Raw genomic sequence first — 16855 nt, forward strand, 5'->3', positions numbered from 1 at the left:
ATCAAAGTCTTATGAAAATATTTTTTTCCTTCAAAAGAACAATAATTGGGTTGGGAAATGGTCCAAGCAGTTAAGAGTGCTGGCTGCTTAAACATGAGGGCCTCTTGGGCCCCAGATGACCTGTTTCAACTCTCTGAAGCTCCATAAAGAGCTGGGCATGGTCATTCATGTCTGTAACACCAGTCTGTGGGGGAAGAGCTGGGGCTGGCTGGTGAACAGAAACTCCTGGTTAAAGAAATGACCCCTTTCAAGGAAAGAAACACACAAATGAGCAGTAAGAGAACATCGAACATTCTACTCTGGCCTCCACACAGTACATGGGCCATGCACACCTACACACACATACACGTACACACCACATACCACATATACTTTACATGCACACATGCAAAAAATAAAATAAAAGACAGCAGTAACCTCAAAGGAGCAGAAGAATTCATAATTAAGGGAGGGTGGAGGGGGGAAGAGAGATCAATAGAATATATCTGACATGAAAGCAGAAAATGAGACTATTTGGGAGGAGGAAGAGGACCAGCCAGGTGGGAGGAGAAGGAAAGGGGGAAGGCAATGTGGAAGGAATGAATAAAAACAAAATATGGGCTGGAGAGATGGCATAGCAGTTAAGGCACCTGCCTGTGAAGCCTAAGGACCCCGGTGTGATTCCACAGACACTGTGTAAGCCAGGTGCACAAGATGGCACATTCATCTGGAGTTTGTTTGCAGTGGATAGAGGCCCTGGTGCACCCATTCTCTCTATCTATCTATCTCTTAAATAAATATTTTTAAAATATGACATATATATACATATATATATATGAAAAAGCCATTATTAAACTCATCATTTTGTATATTCACGTTAAAAATACATAATAAATAAATAATGAGTAAACGAATAAATCAGTAGCTCTCACACCAAAACCAAATTGTGCCATAATTATTAGTGTGTTATATCAACTGTCATTTTTTAAAATGTGAATCAAAAATTCTTCTAAAATTTTGCTTTATCTAACTTGTTATGGTTTGAATCTTAAATATACTCAAAAGTCTTATGTGTTGAAATCTTTGTTCAGAGATGAAGCTTTTGAGATGTGACCAGACCATAAGGGTTCTGACTTCATTAATAGATTAATCCATTAGTTGGTTTATAAAAATCAGTGACATTAATGGGATATGGTACAAATTTTCAGAGATGGGGCTAGTTGGAGAAAATCGATCACCAAGGGCATGCCTCTAAAGGCGATAATGTGTCCCTGCTCTCTCCCCCATGTTCTTCTCTGTCTCTCTCTCTCTCTCTCTCTCTCTCTCGTCCTCTCCTCTCCTCTTCTTCTTTCCCTCCACTCAGCGCATTTCCAGCTTTGCTCTACAACACACTCCCCTTCATGGTGACCTGCCTCCCTGCATTGCAGAAGCAGTAAATCCAGCTGCTGATTAGGAGCTGGAACCTCTGAAACCATGAGCCCAAACAAACTTTTCCTCCATTAACTTGTCACAGGTATCCTGTTATAGCTATGAAAAGCCAACTGAGGCTGGAGAGATGGCTCAGCATTGAAGGCACTTGCTGGCAAAGCATACTGGCCAAGGGTTCGAGTCTCCAGCACCTACATAAAGCCAGATGCACAAAGTGGCACACATGTCTGGAGTTCATTTGCAGTAACAGGAGGCCCTGGTGCTCTCTCTACTCTTGCAAATAAATAATTTTTTTTTAAAAAAAGGTGACCAACAAACAACCTATGGCCCTCCATGAACCCAGTGCTGCCTGACGTTTTCAACTTCCTCATTCTCAAATGATGCCCTCCGATGCATATTTCAAGTCCTCAACATCTTCACGTTGTTCCACCTAGATCCAGGAATGCACATGTGTCTCTCTGTACTCGTTCCTCTCCCTCTGGCCACTTATTATATCAAAGGTGCATAAAATCCAAAAAAGAAATCTTAGGAAACCTATTAATTATTATTTGGTATAACATTTGAGAGTCTATATAGATCGAATACTATTTTATTTTAAAGAAAATAGAATTATGTCCCGGGTAGATGAGTCAGATCCCAGCACCCACATAGGGGTGGACACTGTGCCAGGCGTGGTCGCGCACACCTTTAATCCCAGCACTCAGGAGGCAGAGGTAGGAGGATTACTGTGAGTTCTAGGCCACCCAGAGACTATGTAGTGAATTCCAGGTCAGCCTGAGCTACAGTGAGACCCTACCTCGAAAAATCATAAATACAGGTCACCACAGAGGGTATCTGTAATCCCAGCATGCCTACAGGTGATCTAGAAAGCTGAAAAAGAAGTCCCATAGGCTCACAGGTGAGCTAACTGGGAAACTGCTGCAGTAAACAATGAAAGAGCCTGACTCAAACAGGGTGGAAGGTAAGGACACGCCCAAGGGTGTCCTCTGACCTGAACACACTTGCCTCAGCACACACAAACACTCACACATATAAGCATGCACACACACACACATCAAAAAAAGAAACAAAAAAGAAAACAAAGAGAGTAGCAACTAGATAAATTAGTAAATAAGCAAGAAAAGGTAGAAAACAAGAGTTAAGATCCATCTCAGAAAATAAACACATTTTTAATGTTGTATTATTTCCCTGTGCTTTATCCTTCACCCCGAAGGGGCCTAAGTCACGAGAACTAGACATCGTGCATATGGAACTTTGCCAAATAGAAGGGCACAGAACACACACTATCCTTTCCTTTGAGCCTTGGTCATTATAGTAGACATCATACACTTAGGGGGAGGTAACTGAGATTCAGAAGTTTTCTCACACTCCCAACAAGATAAGCCAGAGTTAGCCCATGACTGATGGTTGCTCATGATGAGAATTATGCTGTTTCTTATTTGTGGACTAGACTCTGCATGTGCTTTTCTCATCCATTGACACTCACTTTCATCAGAGTGTTAACGACAAAGGGCAGATGTGATTGGCAGCACTCTGTTTTCATGGCTTGTGTGATGTGCTGCCAACCCAGTAGCCACTCAGCTAGCTCGGCCTTGGCTGAGGTGACTGTAATACATTCCCTGATATTATATACTTTTAAAAGGTAAAATGCACATTATCTAACTTTTACTTCAATACTTTGACATTTACAATTTTTATTTGTATAATCTTAATTGGGATCTTTAAGATATGAGCATTATACAAGTTGGTCATGTTCCCATTGAGTTATCCTCTTTTGTTCCCTCCTCCTCAATGGGGAAATTAGTGATTATTGTGGAGTCATGAATACACCAGTGGGTTCCTGTGAGGAGGACAATACCTTACGTAGCCTTTCCACCCTGTGGTTCTTACATTCTTTCCACCTTCTCTTCTACAGAGTTCCTTGAGCCTTAAAGGGCTTGTGAGTCTCCCTTAGTGTTGAGTTCCCAGCATCCTCTGATTACCTGCTTTGATGAGTTTTGAGTCTCCTTGATATCTCCTGCCATCTCCCTGGAGGAGGTTCTCTGGCTAGCAGTGAGAGCAACATTCACACTTAATCTTCTACTTTCTCTGAAATGTTTCCTGGGCCCTGGCAGATGTGATAGAGATGACTTATAAGAGGTAAATGGGATAAATGAAATCAAAGTATATTGAATACATGTATGAAATTAGAAAATATAAACCTCAAAAATTTAAGAATGAAATATGTGATGTAAACTTAAAAAAAACATGTTGTTAACACAATGACTTTATACTATCAAGCAAAATGGACATTCTGGGTGTGATCGATCAATCAATAACATACAAAGGGCCTTGAGCTTTCAAGCTTACATTGTTGGTGTTATTTTGAATCTGGTAAATATTTGCATGAAATTTTTTAAATTGGTGTCAAGAACTTCTTGGCCTTTTAGCTAATGTGAGGCTATGTCTATTGTGTGATAGTTAGCTTAAAAATAACATAATATAGTTTATTAAGTCATTTATACAAACTGTAAGAATTAAAATCATATGCCAAAAAGTAAGCAAAAAAATGAGACTACCTTAACTAACTTTCCCACAATGTAGAATTCCCACTCTTTTCATAAAATATTGCATGCTTCACGTGGTATATACAGATAGACTGAGGGCTCTAGTGTCCAATGTAGATTAAACACGACACTATGGGACCATTATAGAAAACAAGGTTTTCTAAATAAGCGTCTTAGCATATAGGACAAACAGATCCCGGAGAGGACACAGTCAATGGCACATTGCAGGAGTGAAAAAGGAAGGAAAGTTCTCTAGGGACCACCTCCCACTCGTCCTCTAAGACAAACATGGATAGTTTTCATGGACTTCAAACCTTGATAAGTATGTGTTCATACATTCTTTCATAAAAATGCATCAAAGATAAGTCTTAATAACCTTGTACTTATTTATCCAAATAATTGAATTATAGGTTTAAACATTCCCAGAATGGATTTCTTTCTAGAATTCTCAAATATCCTTTTATTTGCATTCTTCTTTATTAGTGAGTTTACAAGCCTCTATAGTTGTAGGTTTGGACTCTTTTTTTCTGCAGGAAATACTCATTGCACTCAAACTTCATAAAAACAATCAGAAATTTAAAGAAGCCATTTCCTTAAAGTGAGACACACTTTCCAAAGTTTTCATCAAATGTCATCCCTAGTGAAGAAAGTTAGAAAAGGTTCATTTAAAATAAGAAGACAGGAATTTTAGTTTTAATATTTACATTTGACATTGTGCTATGATTCCTACTTAAAGCTATCAAAATGAAGAAAATAAGATACAAAGCCAATACTATTCACAGATGGTAGGATTGTCTACTAGAAAACCTAAAAGTTTTTAGAGGAAATGAAGACATTAGCAACAATAAGAGGCTGTTAATGGATGGATACAGGTGGATAACAAAAACTATATTTTTAAACGCCACTTAGAGTAATTTTAAAATAACTTTATTTGGGGTTTCTTCTTATTAATTTTTTACTTGGAATACAAAATAATGGGCTTCATTGTAACATTGCCATCCATAAGTAATTGTACTTTGCTTCCTACTATCTTCCCTGTTCCTCCTCCCTGCTTCAATGGTCCCTTCTTCCTCCTAATAGACCTCCTTATGCTTCCGTGCCATACTGCATATATTTATATGTGCCCAAATGAGTGAAAGCATATAATATTTTGTTTTCTCTTATTCCTGCTCCATCCCTGTAACCCTCATCCTACCACATAATACCCTTTCTTCTCTCATGTCATATGTGTATCTGTTTATTTCAAACCTAGACTTTACATAATCTAGATTTAAACAGAAACATATTTAAATAAGCTGTTAACAATAATGATATAACCATAAAATTCCTAAGAATAAACTTAAGATGCTAGATATAGAAACTTATCAACTTGTAACAAGATTGATACCAGTGAGAAGGCAAAATAGGAGGCCTACACATGAATTGCCCCCACCACATAGCAACAAATTTGGCAGCCACTCACAGACAAAAGTCCCTTAAGGAAACCTTTGAAGCCCACACAGGAGGTTTTAAAACCTCAGATCTCAAGATAGCAAGGACCTGACCTGAGAAGACAGGCTCACACCCAGGTAGCAGGCTCACTGATCATGGGCTTAGCTATAGACCCAAAAGTAGCCCCATCCCTTATGGACCCAACTGTGAACCATTTTGTCTTGGCTTCATCAGCTAAAAAGTCCAGACTAATCCACACCTGTTCATGGCACTGGTAACAGGCCTACAGACTTCAGTCCAGCCATAGTTCTTTAAAAGGACCTGTGATCTGACTCCTGCTTCCCTCAGCCATGACCTTGGAGTAGTCCAGAAAGGAAAGTAAGAGATACAGTGTCAAGGTCTGGCCATACCCCTGCCAACAGTCTTTCTATTGATTCCTGATGTTTTTATCCATGTACATTGTGTGTTTCCATCTCCAACATTCAACTCCTGCTCCCTTTGGGCTTCTTGGGTCCATTTTTCCTATGGCAGACAGAATAGCCCCAGACTTTTTTATCTCAATCCAGCCCCCAGAAAACCCTTGGCTAGTAGCCTTAACCTCAAGTATACAATTTATACTCCATAGTTTCCCTGAGCAATCAGGCTGAAGTGACTCTGCTGGACTTTACTTAAAATTGCATCCTAGGCTAGATTTCTCCCAGTCTCTGACTTACTCTCTTCCCAGTTACCCCAGAAACATGTCTTTAATAAATCTCTTGCCCAGAAATATATGACTTTAAATTTTTCAAACAAATCTTAATGTCCAGTCACATATAATGTCAGAGTTATGCCTATAATGAATGAATCACTCTCAGAAATGTCAGTTATTACCTAGAAGTGTATGTAAATCCAAGCAAAATCCAAATTGGTTATTGTATGCAATTTGACATTTTTTTATTTTAAAATTGTCTAAAAGATGATAGGAATCAGAATGAAAAAGATATTTCTTAAAAAGAAAGGGTTAGAGCCAGCTGTGATGACTCATGCCTTTAATCCCAGTATTTATTTATTTTTTTGTTTCTTTTTTTTTCTCAAATTTTTATTAACATTTTCCATGATTATAAAAAATGTCCCATGGAAATACCCTCCTTCCCCCCGTCACTTTCCCCTTTGAAGTTCCATTCTGCATCATATCCCCTCCCCATCTCAATCATTCTACTTACATATGTACAATACCAGCCTATTAAGTACCCTCCTCCCTTCCTTTCTCTTCCCTTTATATCTCCTTTTTAACTTACTGGCCTCTGCTACTGAGTGTTTTTCTTCTCATGCAGAAGCCCAATCATTTGTAGCTAGGATCCACATATGAAGGAGAACATGTGGCGCTTGGCTTTCTGGGCCTGGGTTACCTCACTTAGTATAATCCTTTCCAGATCCATCAATTTTTCTGCAAATTTCATAACTTCATTTTTCTTTACCGCTGAGTAGAACTCCATTGTATAAATGTACCACATCTTCATTATCCACTCATCTGTTGAGGGACAAATAGGCTGGTTCCATTTCCCAGCTATTATAAATTGAGCAACAATAAACATGGTTGAGCACGTACTTCTAAGGAAATGAGATGAGTCCTTAGGATATATGCCTAGGAGTGCTATAGCTGGGTCATATGGTAGATCAATCTTTAGCTGTTTTAGGAACCTTCACACTGATTTCCACAATGGCTGGACCAGATTGCATTCCCACCAGCAGTGTAGAAGGGTTCCTCTTTTTCCACATCCCCGCCAACATTTCTGATCATTTGTTTTCATGATGGTAGCCAATCTGATAGGAGTGACATGGAATCTCAATGTAGTTTTAATCTGCATTTCCCTGATGACTAGTGACATAGAACATTTTTTAGATGCTTATATGCCATTCGTATTTCTTCCTTTGAGAATGCTCTATTTAGCTCCATAGCCCATTTTTTGATTGGCTTGTTTGATTCCTTATTATTTAACTTTTTAAGTTCTTTGTATATATTAGATATTAATCCTCTATCAGATATATAGCTGGTGAAGCTTTTTTTCCCATTCTGTAGGTTGCCTCTTTGCTTTATTCACAGTGTCTTTTGCAGTGCAAAATCTTTGTAATTTCAAGAGGTCCCAGTGATTAATCTGTGGTTTTATTGCCTGAGCAATTGGGGTTGTATTCATAAAGTCTTTGCCAAGACCAATATGTTGAAGGGTTTCCCCTACTTTTTCCTCTAGCAGTTTTAGAGTTTCTGGTCTGATGTTAAGGTCTTTAATCCATTTGTACTTAATTTTTGTGCATGGAGAAAGATAAGGAACTATTTTCATCCTTCTACAGATACATATCCAGTTTTCCCAACACCATTTGCTGAAGAGGCTGTCTTTTCTCCAGTGAGTATTTTTGGCATTTTTATCGAATATCAGGTGGCTATAGCTAACTGGACTTACATCTGGGTCCTCTATTCTGTTCCACTGATCTACATGTCTGCTTTTGTGCCAATACCACACTGTTTTTGTTACTATGGATCTGTAGTATAGGTTAAAATCAGGTATGGTGATACCACCAGCCTTATTTTTGTTGCTCAGTATTATTTTAGTATTCGAGGTTTTTTGTGATTCCGAATGAATTTTTGGATTGCTTTTTCTATGTCCATGAAGAAGGCCTTTGGAATTTTGATGGGGATTGCATTAAATGTGTGGATTGCTTTTGGTAAGATTGCCATTTTCACAATATTGATTCTTCCAATCTAGGAACAAGGGACGTTTTTCCACTTCCTAGTGTCTTCTGCAATTTCTCGCTTGAGTGTCTTAAAGTTCTCATTGTAGAGATTCTTTACTTCCTTGGTTAGGTTTATTCCAAGGTAGTTTATTTTTTTTTTGATGCAATTGTGAATGGGAGTGATTCTCTGATTTCATCCTCTGTGTGTTTGTTGTTAGCATATATGAAGGCTACTGATGTCTGTGTATTTATTTTGCATCCTGCTACATGGCTGTAGGTTTTTATCAGCTCTAACAGTTTGCTAGTAGACTCTTTAGGGTCCTTTATATATAGAAACATGTTATCTGCAAATAATTATAACTTGTTCTCTTCCTTTCCAATTTGTATCCCTTTTATGTGTGTCTCCTGCCTTATTGCTATGGCTAAGACTTCCAGAACGATATTAAATAGAAGTGGGGACAGTGGACACCCTTGTCTTCTTCCTGATTTTAGTGGGAAAGCTTCCAGTTTTCCCCCCATTTAGTAATATGTTGGCTGTAGGCTTGTCATAAATAGCCTTTATTATATTCAGATATATGCCTTCTATTCCCAGTCTCTGTAGGACCTTTATCATGAAGGAATGTTGGATTTTGTCAAACGCTTTCTCTGCATCTAATGAGATGATCATGTGATTTTTGTCCTTCAATCCACTTATATGATGTATTACATTTATAGATTTGCATATATTGAACCATCCCAGTATTTAGAAGTCAGTGCTAGGAAGATTTCTATGAGTTTGAGGCTAGCCTGAGGCTACATAGTGAAATCCAGGCCAGTCTAGGGCTACAGTGAGACCCTACTTCAAAATACCAAGAAAAAAAAAGAACATATTAGAGAAAACTTTGTTCTGCCAAATACCAACCTATTATAGAACTATAGCATTTAAGGCTGGAGAGTTGACCTCAAAACTAACTCACACAATTACACAAATGTCACATATGACAGAGGTGACAGTGCAGACTAATATTGGAAAGAAAGGCTATTCAGTGGGTAATGGTGGAACATTTGGTTCTGCATACATTAGGAAGGAATTAAATTTAAGACTTTCCTCATGTCATTGCCAGAAGCTAACATTAAGCAGAATAAGAAACAAAAAGGCTCAACTTACAATTTTTGGAGTAAAATAATAGTTAATATTTTCCTAATCTTAGCTTAAGAAAATAAGAAAACACTAAAATAATAATAAATTTAAAACTGCTAACCATATTAAAAATGAGAATTTAATACAGAATAAGATGGAAATCCAAGCCAGAGGTTAATCTACTTTTTAAAGTCAAATAACTCAATTGAGTAATGGGCAAAAGATCTGACGGGCCATTTACACAAAAGACAGCACATATGGGATGTATGCTGAGTGCTTGGAGAGCCATGCCTCAGAATTCATACACTGAAATCCTTACTCCCATTATGAGGGTATTTTGGGATATATTATGGCCTGATTACTAATTAAATTGTGCCTATTTTCATTTTCTCATGTGTTTCATTTCCTTATTAATGGCTAGAACATTTATCAAAGTCACTTTGGCATGTGTACATGATTATATTAATTTCAGTGGCACATTCTCCTTCACTAGAACTTGCTAGCTATTTCCAGGGCTTCTCTTCTCTATATCCTGTGGGTGAATGTAGACATCTGGTCAAACCATTTATCCCACTCATTTTCATCCTTATAATCGTTGTGTTGGGGAAAGAATTTGTTATGGTGCTATAAACTTTGGAGCCAGTGAATGTGTTGAATTCATAGCTGCTTAGATTCTGTGATATTTGTTTATTCATTTGTTTAATATGGTTATATTATTTGTTCTGTTCTGTCTTGTGCTAGAATACTACACATGTTGCAGACTTAAATGGAACCTTTCAGTTTTTAGATATCAAACTGTTTTCCAGATAGTATTTGGGGGATGTGGTATAAAGTTATAATTCTGAGTAGTATTTCTGATAATATGTAACCGTATTAGTGAATTTGGACCCTGTGAAATATGAGAAAATAAATACTACATTTCCAAGGTGGTTGCATTAACTTGAACAAATATATACAATGAGTTGAGACTGTATCTTCACTTGTAAAGCTCCAAATATGTATAAATTGCTGTCATTTTTATCTTATATAACTAGTACTTATTTATTTATGCATTGGTCTAATAAAATATGAACTGAGCACCTCCAATGCACCAGGAAATGTTCTAGACATGCGGGACACATCAGAGAGCAAAGCAGTGAATGCTGCCTCGGGGGCTCCGACCTCACTGAGGAGGCAGATGAGGAAGTACACATAAGGCCAGACAACCACAGGACCTATGTGCTGTGAAAAGAGCAGCAGGAGAGTGGGGGGCTGGGAGGCTGCAGTTTCAAGCAGGCAGGCAAATAGTCTCTGACAAAGTGCCATTTGCACAAAGAGTTCAGGAAGGTGGAGGACTTAGCCAATAGCAATCTAGAAGAAGAATATTCTAGGAAGAAAGAAAAAACAAAGATCCAAGGTGGCAGCATGCATGTGTGTTTACTAATTCCTGGGGAGGACAGGGTGGTTTGGCTGGGAAGGAGTGAACACGGGTAGGAATTGCAAAACACCAGGCTGAAGAAGCAGTGAGGGTCAGATCGTGTAAGACCCTCTGTACCATGCTGAAGGTTCTAGCATTTTCTCTGAATAGAGTCAACACCCACTGTAAGGTACCCTTCTGGTTTGCCTACATTTTGAGGATTAAATCACACCTGTGATAGGAACAGGAACCAATGAGCACATGTGAGATACAAGAGAAAGAGGAGTCACTATTCACCAAGAGTTTTAGATAAACACTGTACAGGTTGGGGCTTCTATAGATTTATATAGAGGGGTGACAGAAGAACCGGGAAAGGCCATGAGTTTGTGCTTGAACAAGTTGAGGTACCTATGTATAGATATTTATAGATAACCAGTATTTATCCACTTCTTTATTCTTCACATATATTCCAAATGCATACCATATTTTACTATGAAACATAAGCTAGGCAGAAGTCAGGATTCATGGCTTTCAAATAACTCAAAGCCTGCTCAGGAGGGGAACATTTATTCAGAGTAAGATGCTGAGGCGTATGATATTTGAGCCATATATCATGAGTCCTGCTTCAATGGGCAGAAGTAAACACTATCATAGAAGTAGTAACGGATTCTCACTCAGTGCCATGTGGGTTTGGAAAAGGAAGAGGACATATCCAGACAGGAAAATCCTGGTCAGTTCCTAAAAGTAAGAGCATTCAGATGGGCCCTGGAGAGCGGTTAGGATATTTCCAAGTACAGATGAAGAAAATCTGATAGGTGGAAGACACAAGGAGATATTTAGAAAGAGCAAGTGTTAACACAGTGTAACTGAGCACAGACAATTAAACATCCATGTCTGCAGTCCCAATCCACTAGAGGGAGAAGAAAGAGGTGATGTGATTGATTATCTGTAATTCCAAATTTTCTAGAGCAAGATGGAAGGCAGAGACAGGAGAATCCCCGGAAGCTTACAGACCAGCTAGCTTGGGATATACACTTATAAACAGTATAGACCCGCCTTATCCAAGGTAGACTGAAACACAAGAGTCAGTCTCTCTCATTCTCTCTACCTCCCTCTTTCTCCCTCTCAAATCAATAAACAATAAAATATTTTTAAATATATTTTTAAATGGCTGGATAGATTTCTTAGTGTTTAAGGCACTTGTCTGCAAAGCCTAAGGACCCGGGTTTGACTCCCTAGTACCCATGTTAAGCTAGCTGCACAAAGTGACACATGCATCTGGAGTTCATTTGCAGAAGCTAGAGGCCCTGGCATGCCCATTCTCTCTCCCTCTCTCTCTCTCTCTCTCTCTCACCCTCTCTCTCAAATAGATAAAATATTTTAAAGTATATTAAAAATAGCTGGTCTTTGCCTTCCACACACACACACCATCCCCTAAAACAGCTCCCACTCCTCCCGCTCCTCCCTCCTCACGCTTCTCAAGGTGACCTGGGGTTCTGGCGAAGTTCCTTCTCTCTAGACCTGCTAATCTGCCTCAGGATCTAGAATAACATTCTTACTCCATCCTAGGTGTCCCCTCACTCTTTTCTAGTATCGGAAAGATGAAGAAACCGAAATTCCCATAAAGAAGGTGACTGGCCCCGAGGCCACTCTCAGGTAAAGAAGAGGCAGAGTGAGCGCTGAGGTCTCCAGTCTCCCCGGCCCACTTCCCCTATTTTGCCTAGATTATCTGTCATTCTCGTCCCAAGTCCCCTTCCTCCCCATGAGTCTCTTCATGGCGTTTTTCACCTCAGTGTTTCTGAAGGAGTAAATAAAGGGGTTTAAGAGAGGCGTGACCACAGTATAAAACACAGCCACAACCTTGTCTGCGGGGAGGGTGACGCAGGGCCTCATGTAGACAAAGGAGCAGGGGATGAAGAACAAAGCCACCACGGCCAGGTGAGAGGCGCAGGTGGACAGCGCCCTGCGCCGTGCCCCGGCCGCGTGGGTCCGCAGGGAGTGCAGGATGAGCGCATAGGAAGCCAGCAGCCCTGCGAAGCTGACCACTGAGATGGAGCCGCCGTTGGCGATGACGAGCAGGCTGACCAGGAAGGTGTCGGAGCAGGCCAGCTTCAGCACCGGGTGGACATCACAGAAGTAGTGGTCAATGGTGTTGGGCCCACAGAAGGGCAGCTGGAACATTAGGAAGGCCTGTCCAGCAGAATGGAGCAAACCCCCTCCCCAAGCTGCCCCCACCAGGAGGCCACACACCCGAGGGCTCATGATGGCGGTGTAGCGCAAGGGCCTGCAGATGGCCACGTAGCGGTCATAGGCCATCGCCGTCAGAAGAAAGATCTCGGTGCCGCCAAAGAAATGCAGAAAAAATATCTGCGTGATACAGCCGTGGAGGGAAATGACTTTCCTCTTGCGCCAGGAGTCGAAGATGAGCTTGGGGGCTGTGACGGAGCAGTAGCACATCTCCACCAAGGACAGGTAGCCGAGAAAGAAATACATGGGCGAGGAGAGCCCTTTGCTGGCCAGGACAGTCGCCACCATGAGCCCATTGCCCAGGACAATGGCCGTGTACATGAGGAGGAACGTCACCAAAACGACCTTCTGCAAATTCTGGCGCTGGGAAAACCCCAAGAAAATGATTTCGGTCACGTTGCTTGCAGCGGCCATGTCTTAAGACGCAGAGGATGGAGGCCTGTGTTCTCCAGAGGGTCGACGCGCACCGCCTGCCCCAGGCACGGAGAGTGAGGTGCAGTGAGGACGCGCAGCTCTCTCCGAGTAGGGTTGCCGCTCGTTAGAATAGGAAGCAAATATTTTACAGAGTATGATAGTCCTTCTCAAGTCCAGTTATTGTGCAGCTGGAAAAACCAACCAGGGTCCTGAGCTCACTCATGTTTAAGGCATACTGTTGGAGTATTAGAGTGCATTGTTAGAGTATTTTATTAAGTGTGAGTATACTTTATGCGCATGCCATGGGTGACAAGGATTCCACAAGGTGCTCTTGCAGCAGATTGAAGACCTGGCACCACCTTTGCTTCTGTGAATAGGCCCTGTCCCCGAGGTCTCACTGAGGCACCTCCAGCAACCCTGGCAACAGTTGCTGTGTTGTGCAATGGGACTGAATGTGCTAAGGGGTATGCTAACCCAGTCATGAAAAGAAAAATATTGCATGAGCCCATCTATTTACATGAGGTATCTAGAGTAGACATGCACAAAGAAAAAAAAAAAGAAAAAGAAAGAAGGAAGGAAGGAAGGAAGGAAGGAAGGAAGGAAGGAAGGAAGGAAGGAAGGAAGGAAGGGAGGAAGGAAGGTGCTTGCTGGGCGCTGGGGGCTGGGGTGGAGAGAAGGTGAAGTTAATTTAACCAGAGTGTCGGTTTAGAGCAATGAAAGGGTTTGTGGATAAGGGTTAGCAGCTGTACAGCAGTGTGGGTGTACTCTTGCAGGTCTGTGTGCGTACTGCAAGAGGCACACGTGTATGCAGGTACACATGCGTATGTGTGCACATGCGTAGAAGCCAGAAGGCAATCTCAGGTATTATAATCCACCCACCTCTTTTGGAGATGGAATCTCTCATCAGCCTGGTGCTCACTGGTGAGGCAAAATGAGCTGACCAGCAAGTCCCAGGGATCCTCTTGTTTTTGCCACCCCAGCATTGGGATTACATGTGCATACCACCATGCCCTGCATTTATCTGGTTACTTGGGGTCAAATTCAGGTCATCATGTTTACAAGGCGAGCACTTTGCCAACTGAGCCATCTCCTGAGCCCCCAAAGTGAGTTACTTTAATACCATTGAACTTTACACCTAAAACTGGCTTAAATGTAAATTCTATTATGCATATTTATTTCAAGTTAATTAATAATTGAATTGCTGTCTGACTTATTATCACCTTACATATTGCCACTTCTCCGTGCCCACTTGCAAGGACAGTGGTTGATTCTTTGAGAATGCCCTTTCCCTTCTACTTTTAACTTCTGACTCCTGGCTAGTTTCCCAGGTTGCAGAGCAATTGAGGTTGAGACACTGTAGCAGTTAGTGTGGAGCATTCATTCCACATTGTGTGGTAAGGCAAGAATGAAATGATGCCCCTTTATTCAACCATGTTAAGATACTCTGCAGAAGTAGCATAATCATTACAAATTCAAAATACAGACTGCAGTTCAAATAAATGCTGTGTGGCCTTGAAAAGAGAACTAATTCTCTCTGAGCCTTAATTTCCTACTTTATAAAATATCCATAAGACTATGCTCTCATCATGCTCTTTCCCTACGTCTATGTACCTTCACCATGGTAACCTATATACATACCTGGTATGCTGGTGTTCCACATGCAAGATAGTTAAGCAGGAAGCAGGAATCTCATGTAAACATATTGCATGTTTGTAAGAAAAATGATCTTATTCCTAAATGGATGATTTTTGTAAAATTTACCTCAAGAGCAAATACTCTTTGTCTGTTGCTGCTTATGATTTTGTTCCCAAAAGTCTATAAGACTGGTTGTCTATGAGAATTTTTAGGGAGCATTAAAGTCTTCATATTAAAAATGGCCTGGATTCGATTCCCCAATACCCACATAAAGCCAGATGCACAAAGTAGCACATGTGTCTGGAGTTCGTTAGCAATGGCAGAAGGCCCTGACACATCCATACTCACTCTTTCTGCCTGCCTCTTTCTCTCTGTCCCTCTCTCTCTCTCTGTCAAATAGATAAATATATAGGCTATTTTAAAGATATATATATATATTGCTTTTGGGCTGGGAAGATGGCTTAGTGGTTAAGGCACATGCCTGTGAAGCCTGAGAACCAAGGTTCGATTCTCTGGGTCCCATGTAAGCCAGGTGCACATGCATCTGGAATTTTTTGCAGTGTCTAGAGGCCCTGACATGCCCATTATTACTCTCTCTATAGATATCTCTGTCTCAAATAAATAAATAAAAATAAAATCTTTAAATATATATATATGGTTTTTGCTTTTAAATCCAAGACTGTTGAAGTTTAACAGAACAAGATGTCTATGCAATGTAAACATCAAGTTTTATTAATAACAATTTAATAGATTTGGGATGGAACAGAAATTATAAAATAATAATTATTTATCTTCTAAATAGTAATCAAATATTTGAGAAATCATTTCATAAAGGTGCCATCAGACCAGTAAGCCATTGACAACAATATTAACATTTTGTTTATAAGGGTCTAAAATAACTTTAATTCTGACTTTTTAACTGCTGAAGTAAAGTAAGAGACTCTGGAAGATAATGATGCATTCTTATCAGACAGCAAATTAGCTGGACATTTCAGAGACTTTTGATTAATAAAACTTAAGACAGGGATGAACACAGAGCTTCAGATAAGCTGACACTGGTGCTGCAGATGGACCTCAGTTGATAGAGTGCCTGCCTACTATGCACAGGGCCCTAGGTTTAATTCCTAGCACCACATACTACTGGGCATGGTAGTGCTTGCCTATAATCCCAGTAATCAAGAGCTGGAGACCAAAGAAACAGAAGTTCAAAGTCATCCTCAGCTACACATCTAGGATACATGATATCCTGTCTTAAGAAAGAGAGAGAGAGAGAAAAAAAAAAGAAAGGAAGGAAGGAAGAAGAGAGGACAAAAAGAAAGAAAGAAGTAAGGAAGGAAGGAAAGAAAGAAAAAGAGATAGAGAAAAAGCAAGCAAGCAAGCTGGAGAGGAAGTTTAGCAGTTAAGGCTTTTGCCTGCAAAGCCAAAGGATCCTGGTTCAACTCTCCAGGACCCAGTAAGCCAGATGCACAAAGGGGCGCATGTATCTGGAGTTTGTTTACAGTGGCTGGAGCCCTGGCGTGCCCATTCTCTCTCTCCCTCTCCCTCTTCTTCTCCTTCTCCCTCTCTATGTGCCTCTCTCATAAATAAATAAATAAAATGAAAACACTTTTAAAAGAAGATAGAAACTCTTCAAGCATGCTGGGGGGTCCTCATGTCCTCTGTCACACCCTGCACAGCTCTGGGGACACAGCAGGGGATAACAGGAGCTGAGTGTGACCCCTGAATCATCCCTCTGTGCCACATAGGTCCTTTCTGAAGCCAAAGCCACACTGGAAGTGCTCCTCAGATTAAAAAAAAAAAAAGGTGCATAATTTCACAAAACAAACTCTCCATTTTGAAAATAGTTTCAAGCATACTTCAAAAGAGGTTTAATGAACTTACCTGGAATATAGTTAGTTGTCTTGATGCTTAACCTTATCCTCCAGATTTTCTTATACAAGTCAATGAAAA

At 40.4% G+C, this 16855-nt stretch overlaps 1 protein-coding gene across 1 annotated transcript; it reads right to left on the reverse strand.

Moving 5' to 3' along the window:
* Window positions 1-12334: 12334 nt before the first annotated feature.
* Window positions 12335-13270, reverse strand: LOC123457735 (olfactory receptor 4X1-like). Its single transcript, XM_045142134.1, has one exon. The coding sequence runs from the start codon at window positions 13268-13270 to the stop codon at window positions 12335-12337; it is 936 nt and encodes a 311-aa protein (XP_044998069.1).
* Between the last annotated feature and the right edge of the window lie 3585 nt (window positions 13271-16855).

The sequence above is a fragment of the Jaculus jaculus genome, chromosome 1 (genome assembly GCF_020740685.1).
Source record: "Jaculus jaculus isolate mJacJac1 chromosome 1, mJacJac1.mat.Y.cur, whole genome shotgun sequence".
In the NCBI taxonomy this organism is placed as follows: domain Eukaryota; kingdom Metazoa; phylum Chordata; class Mammalia; order Rodentia; family Dipodidae; genus Jaculus; species Jaculus jaculus.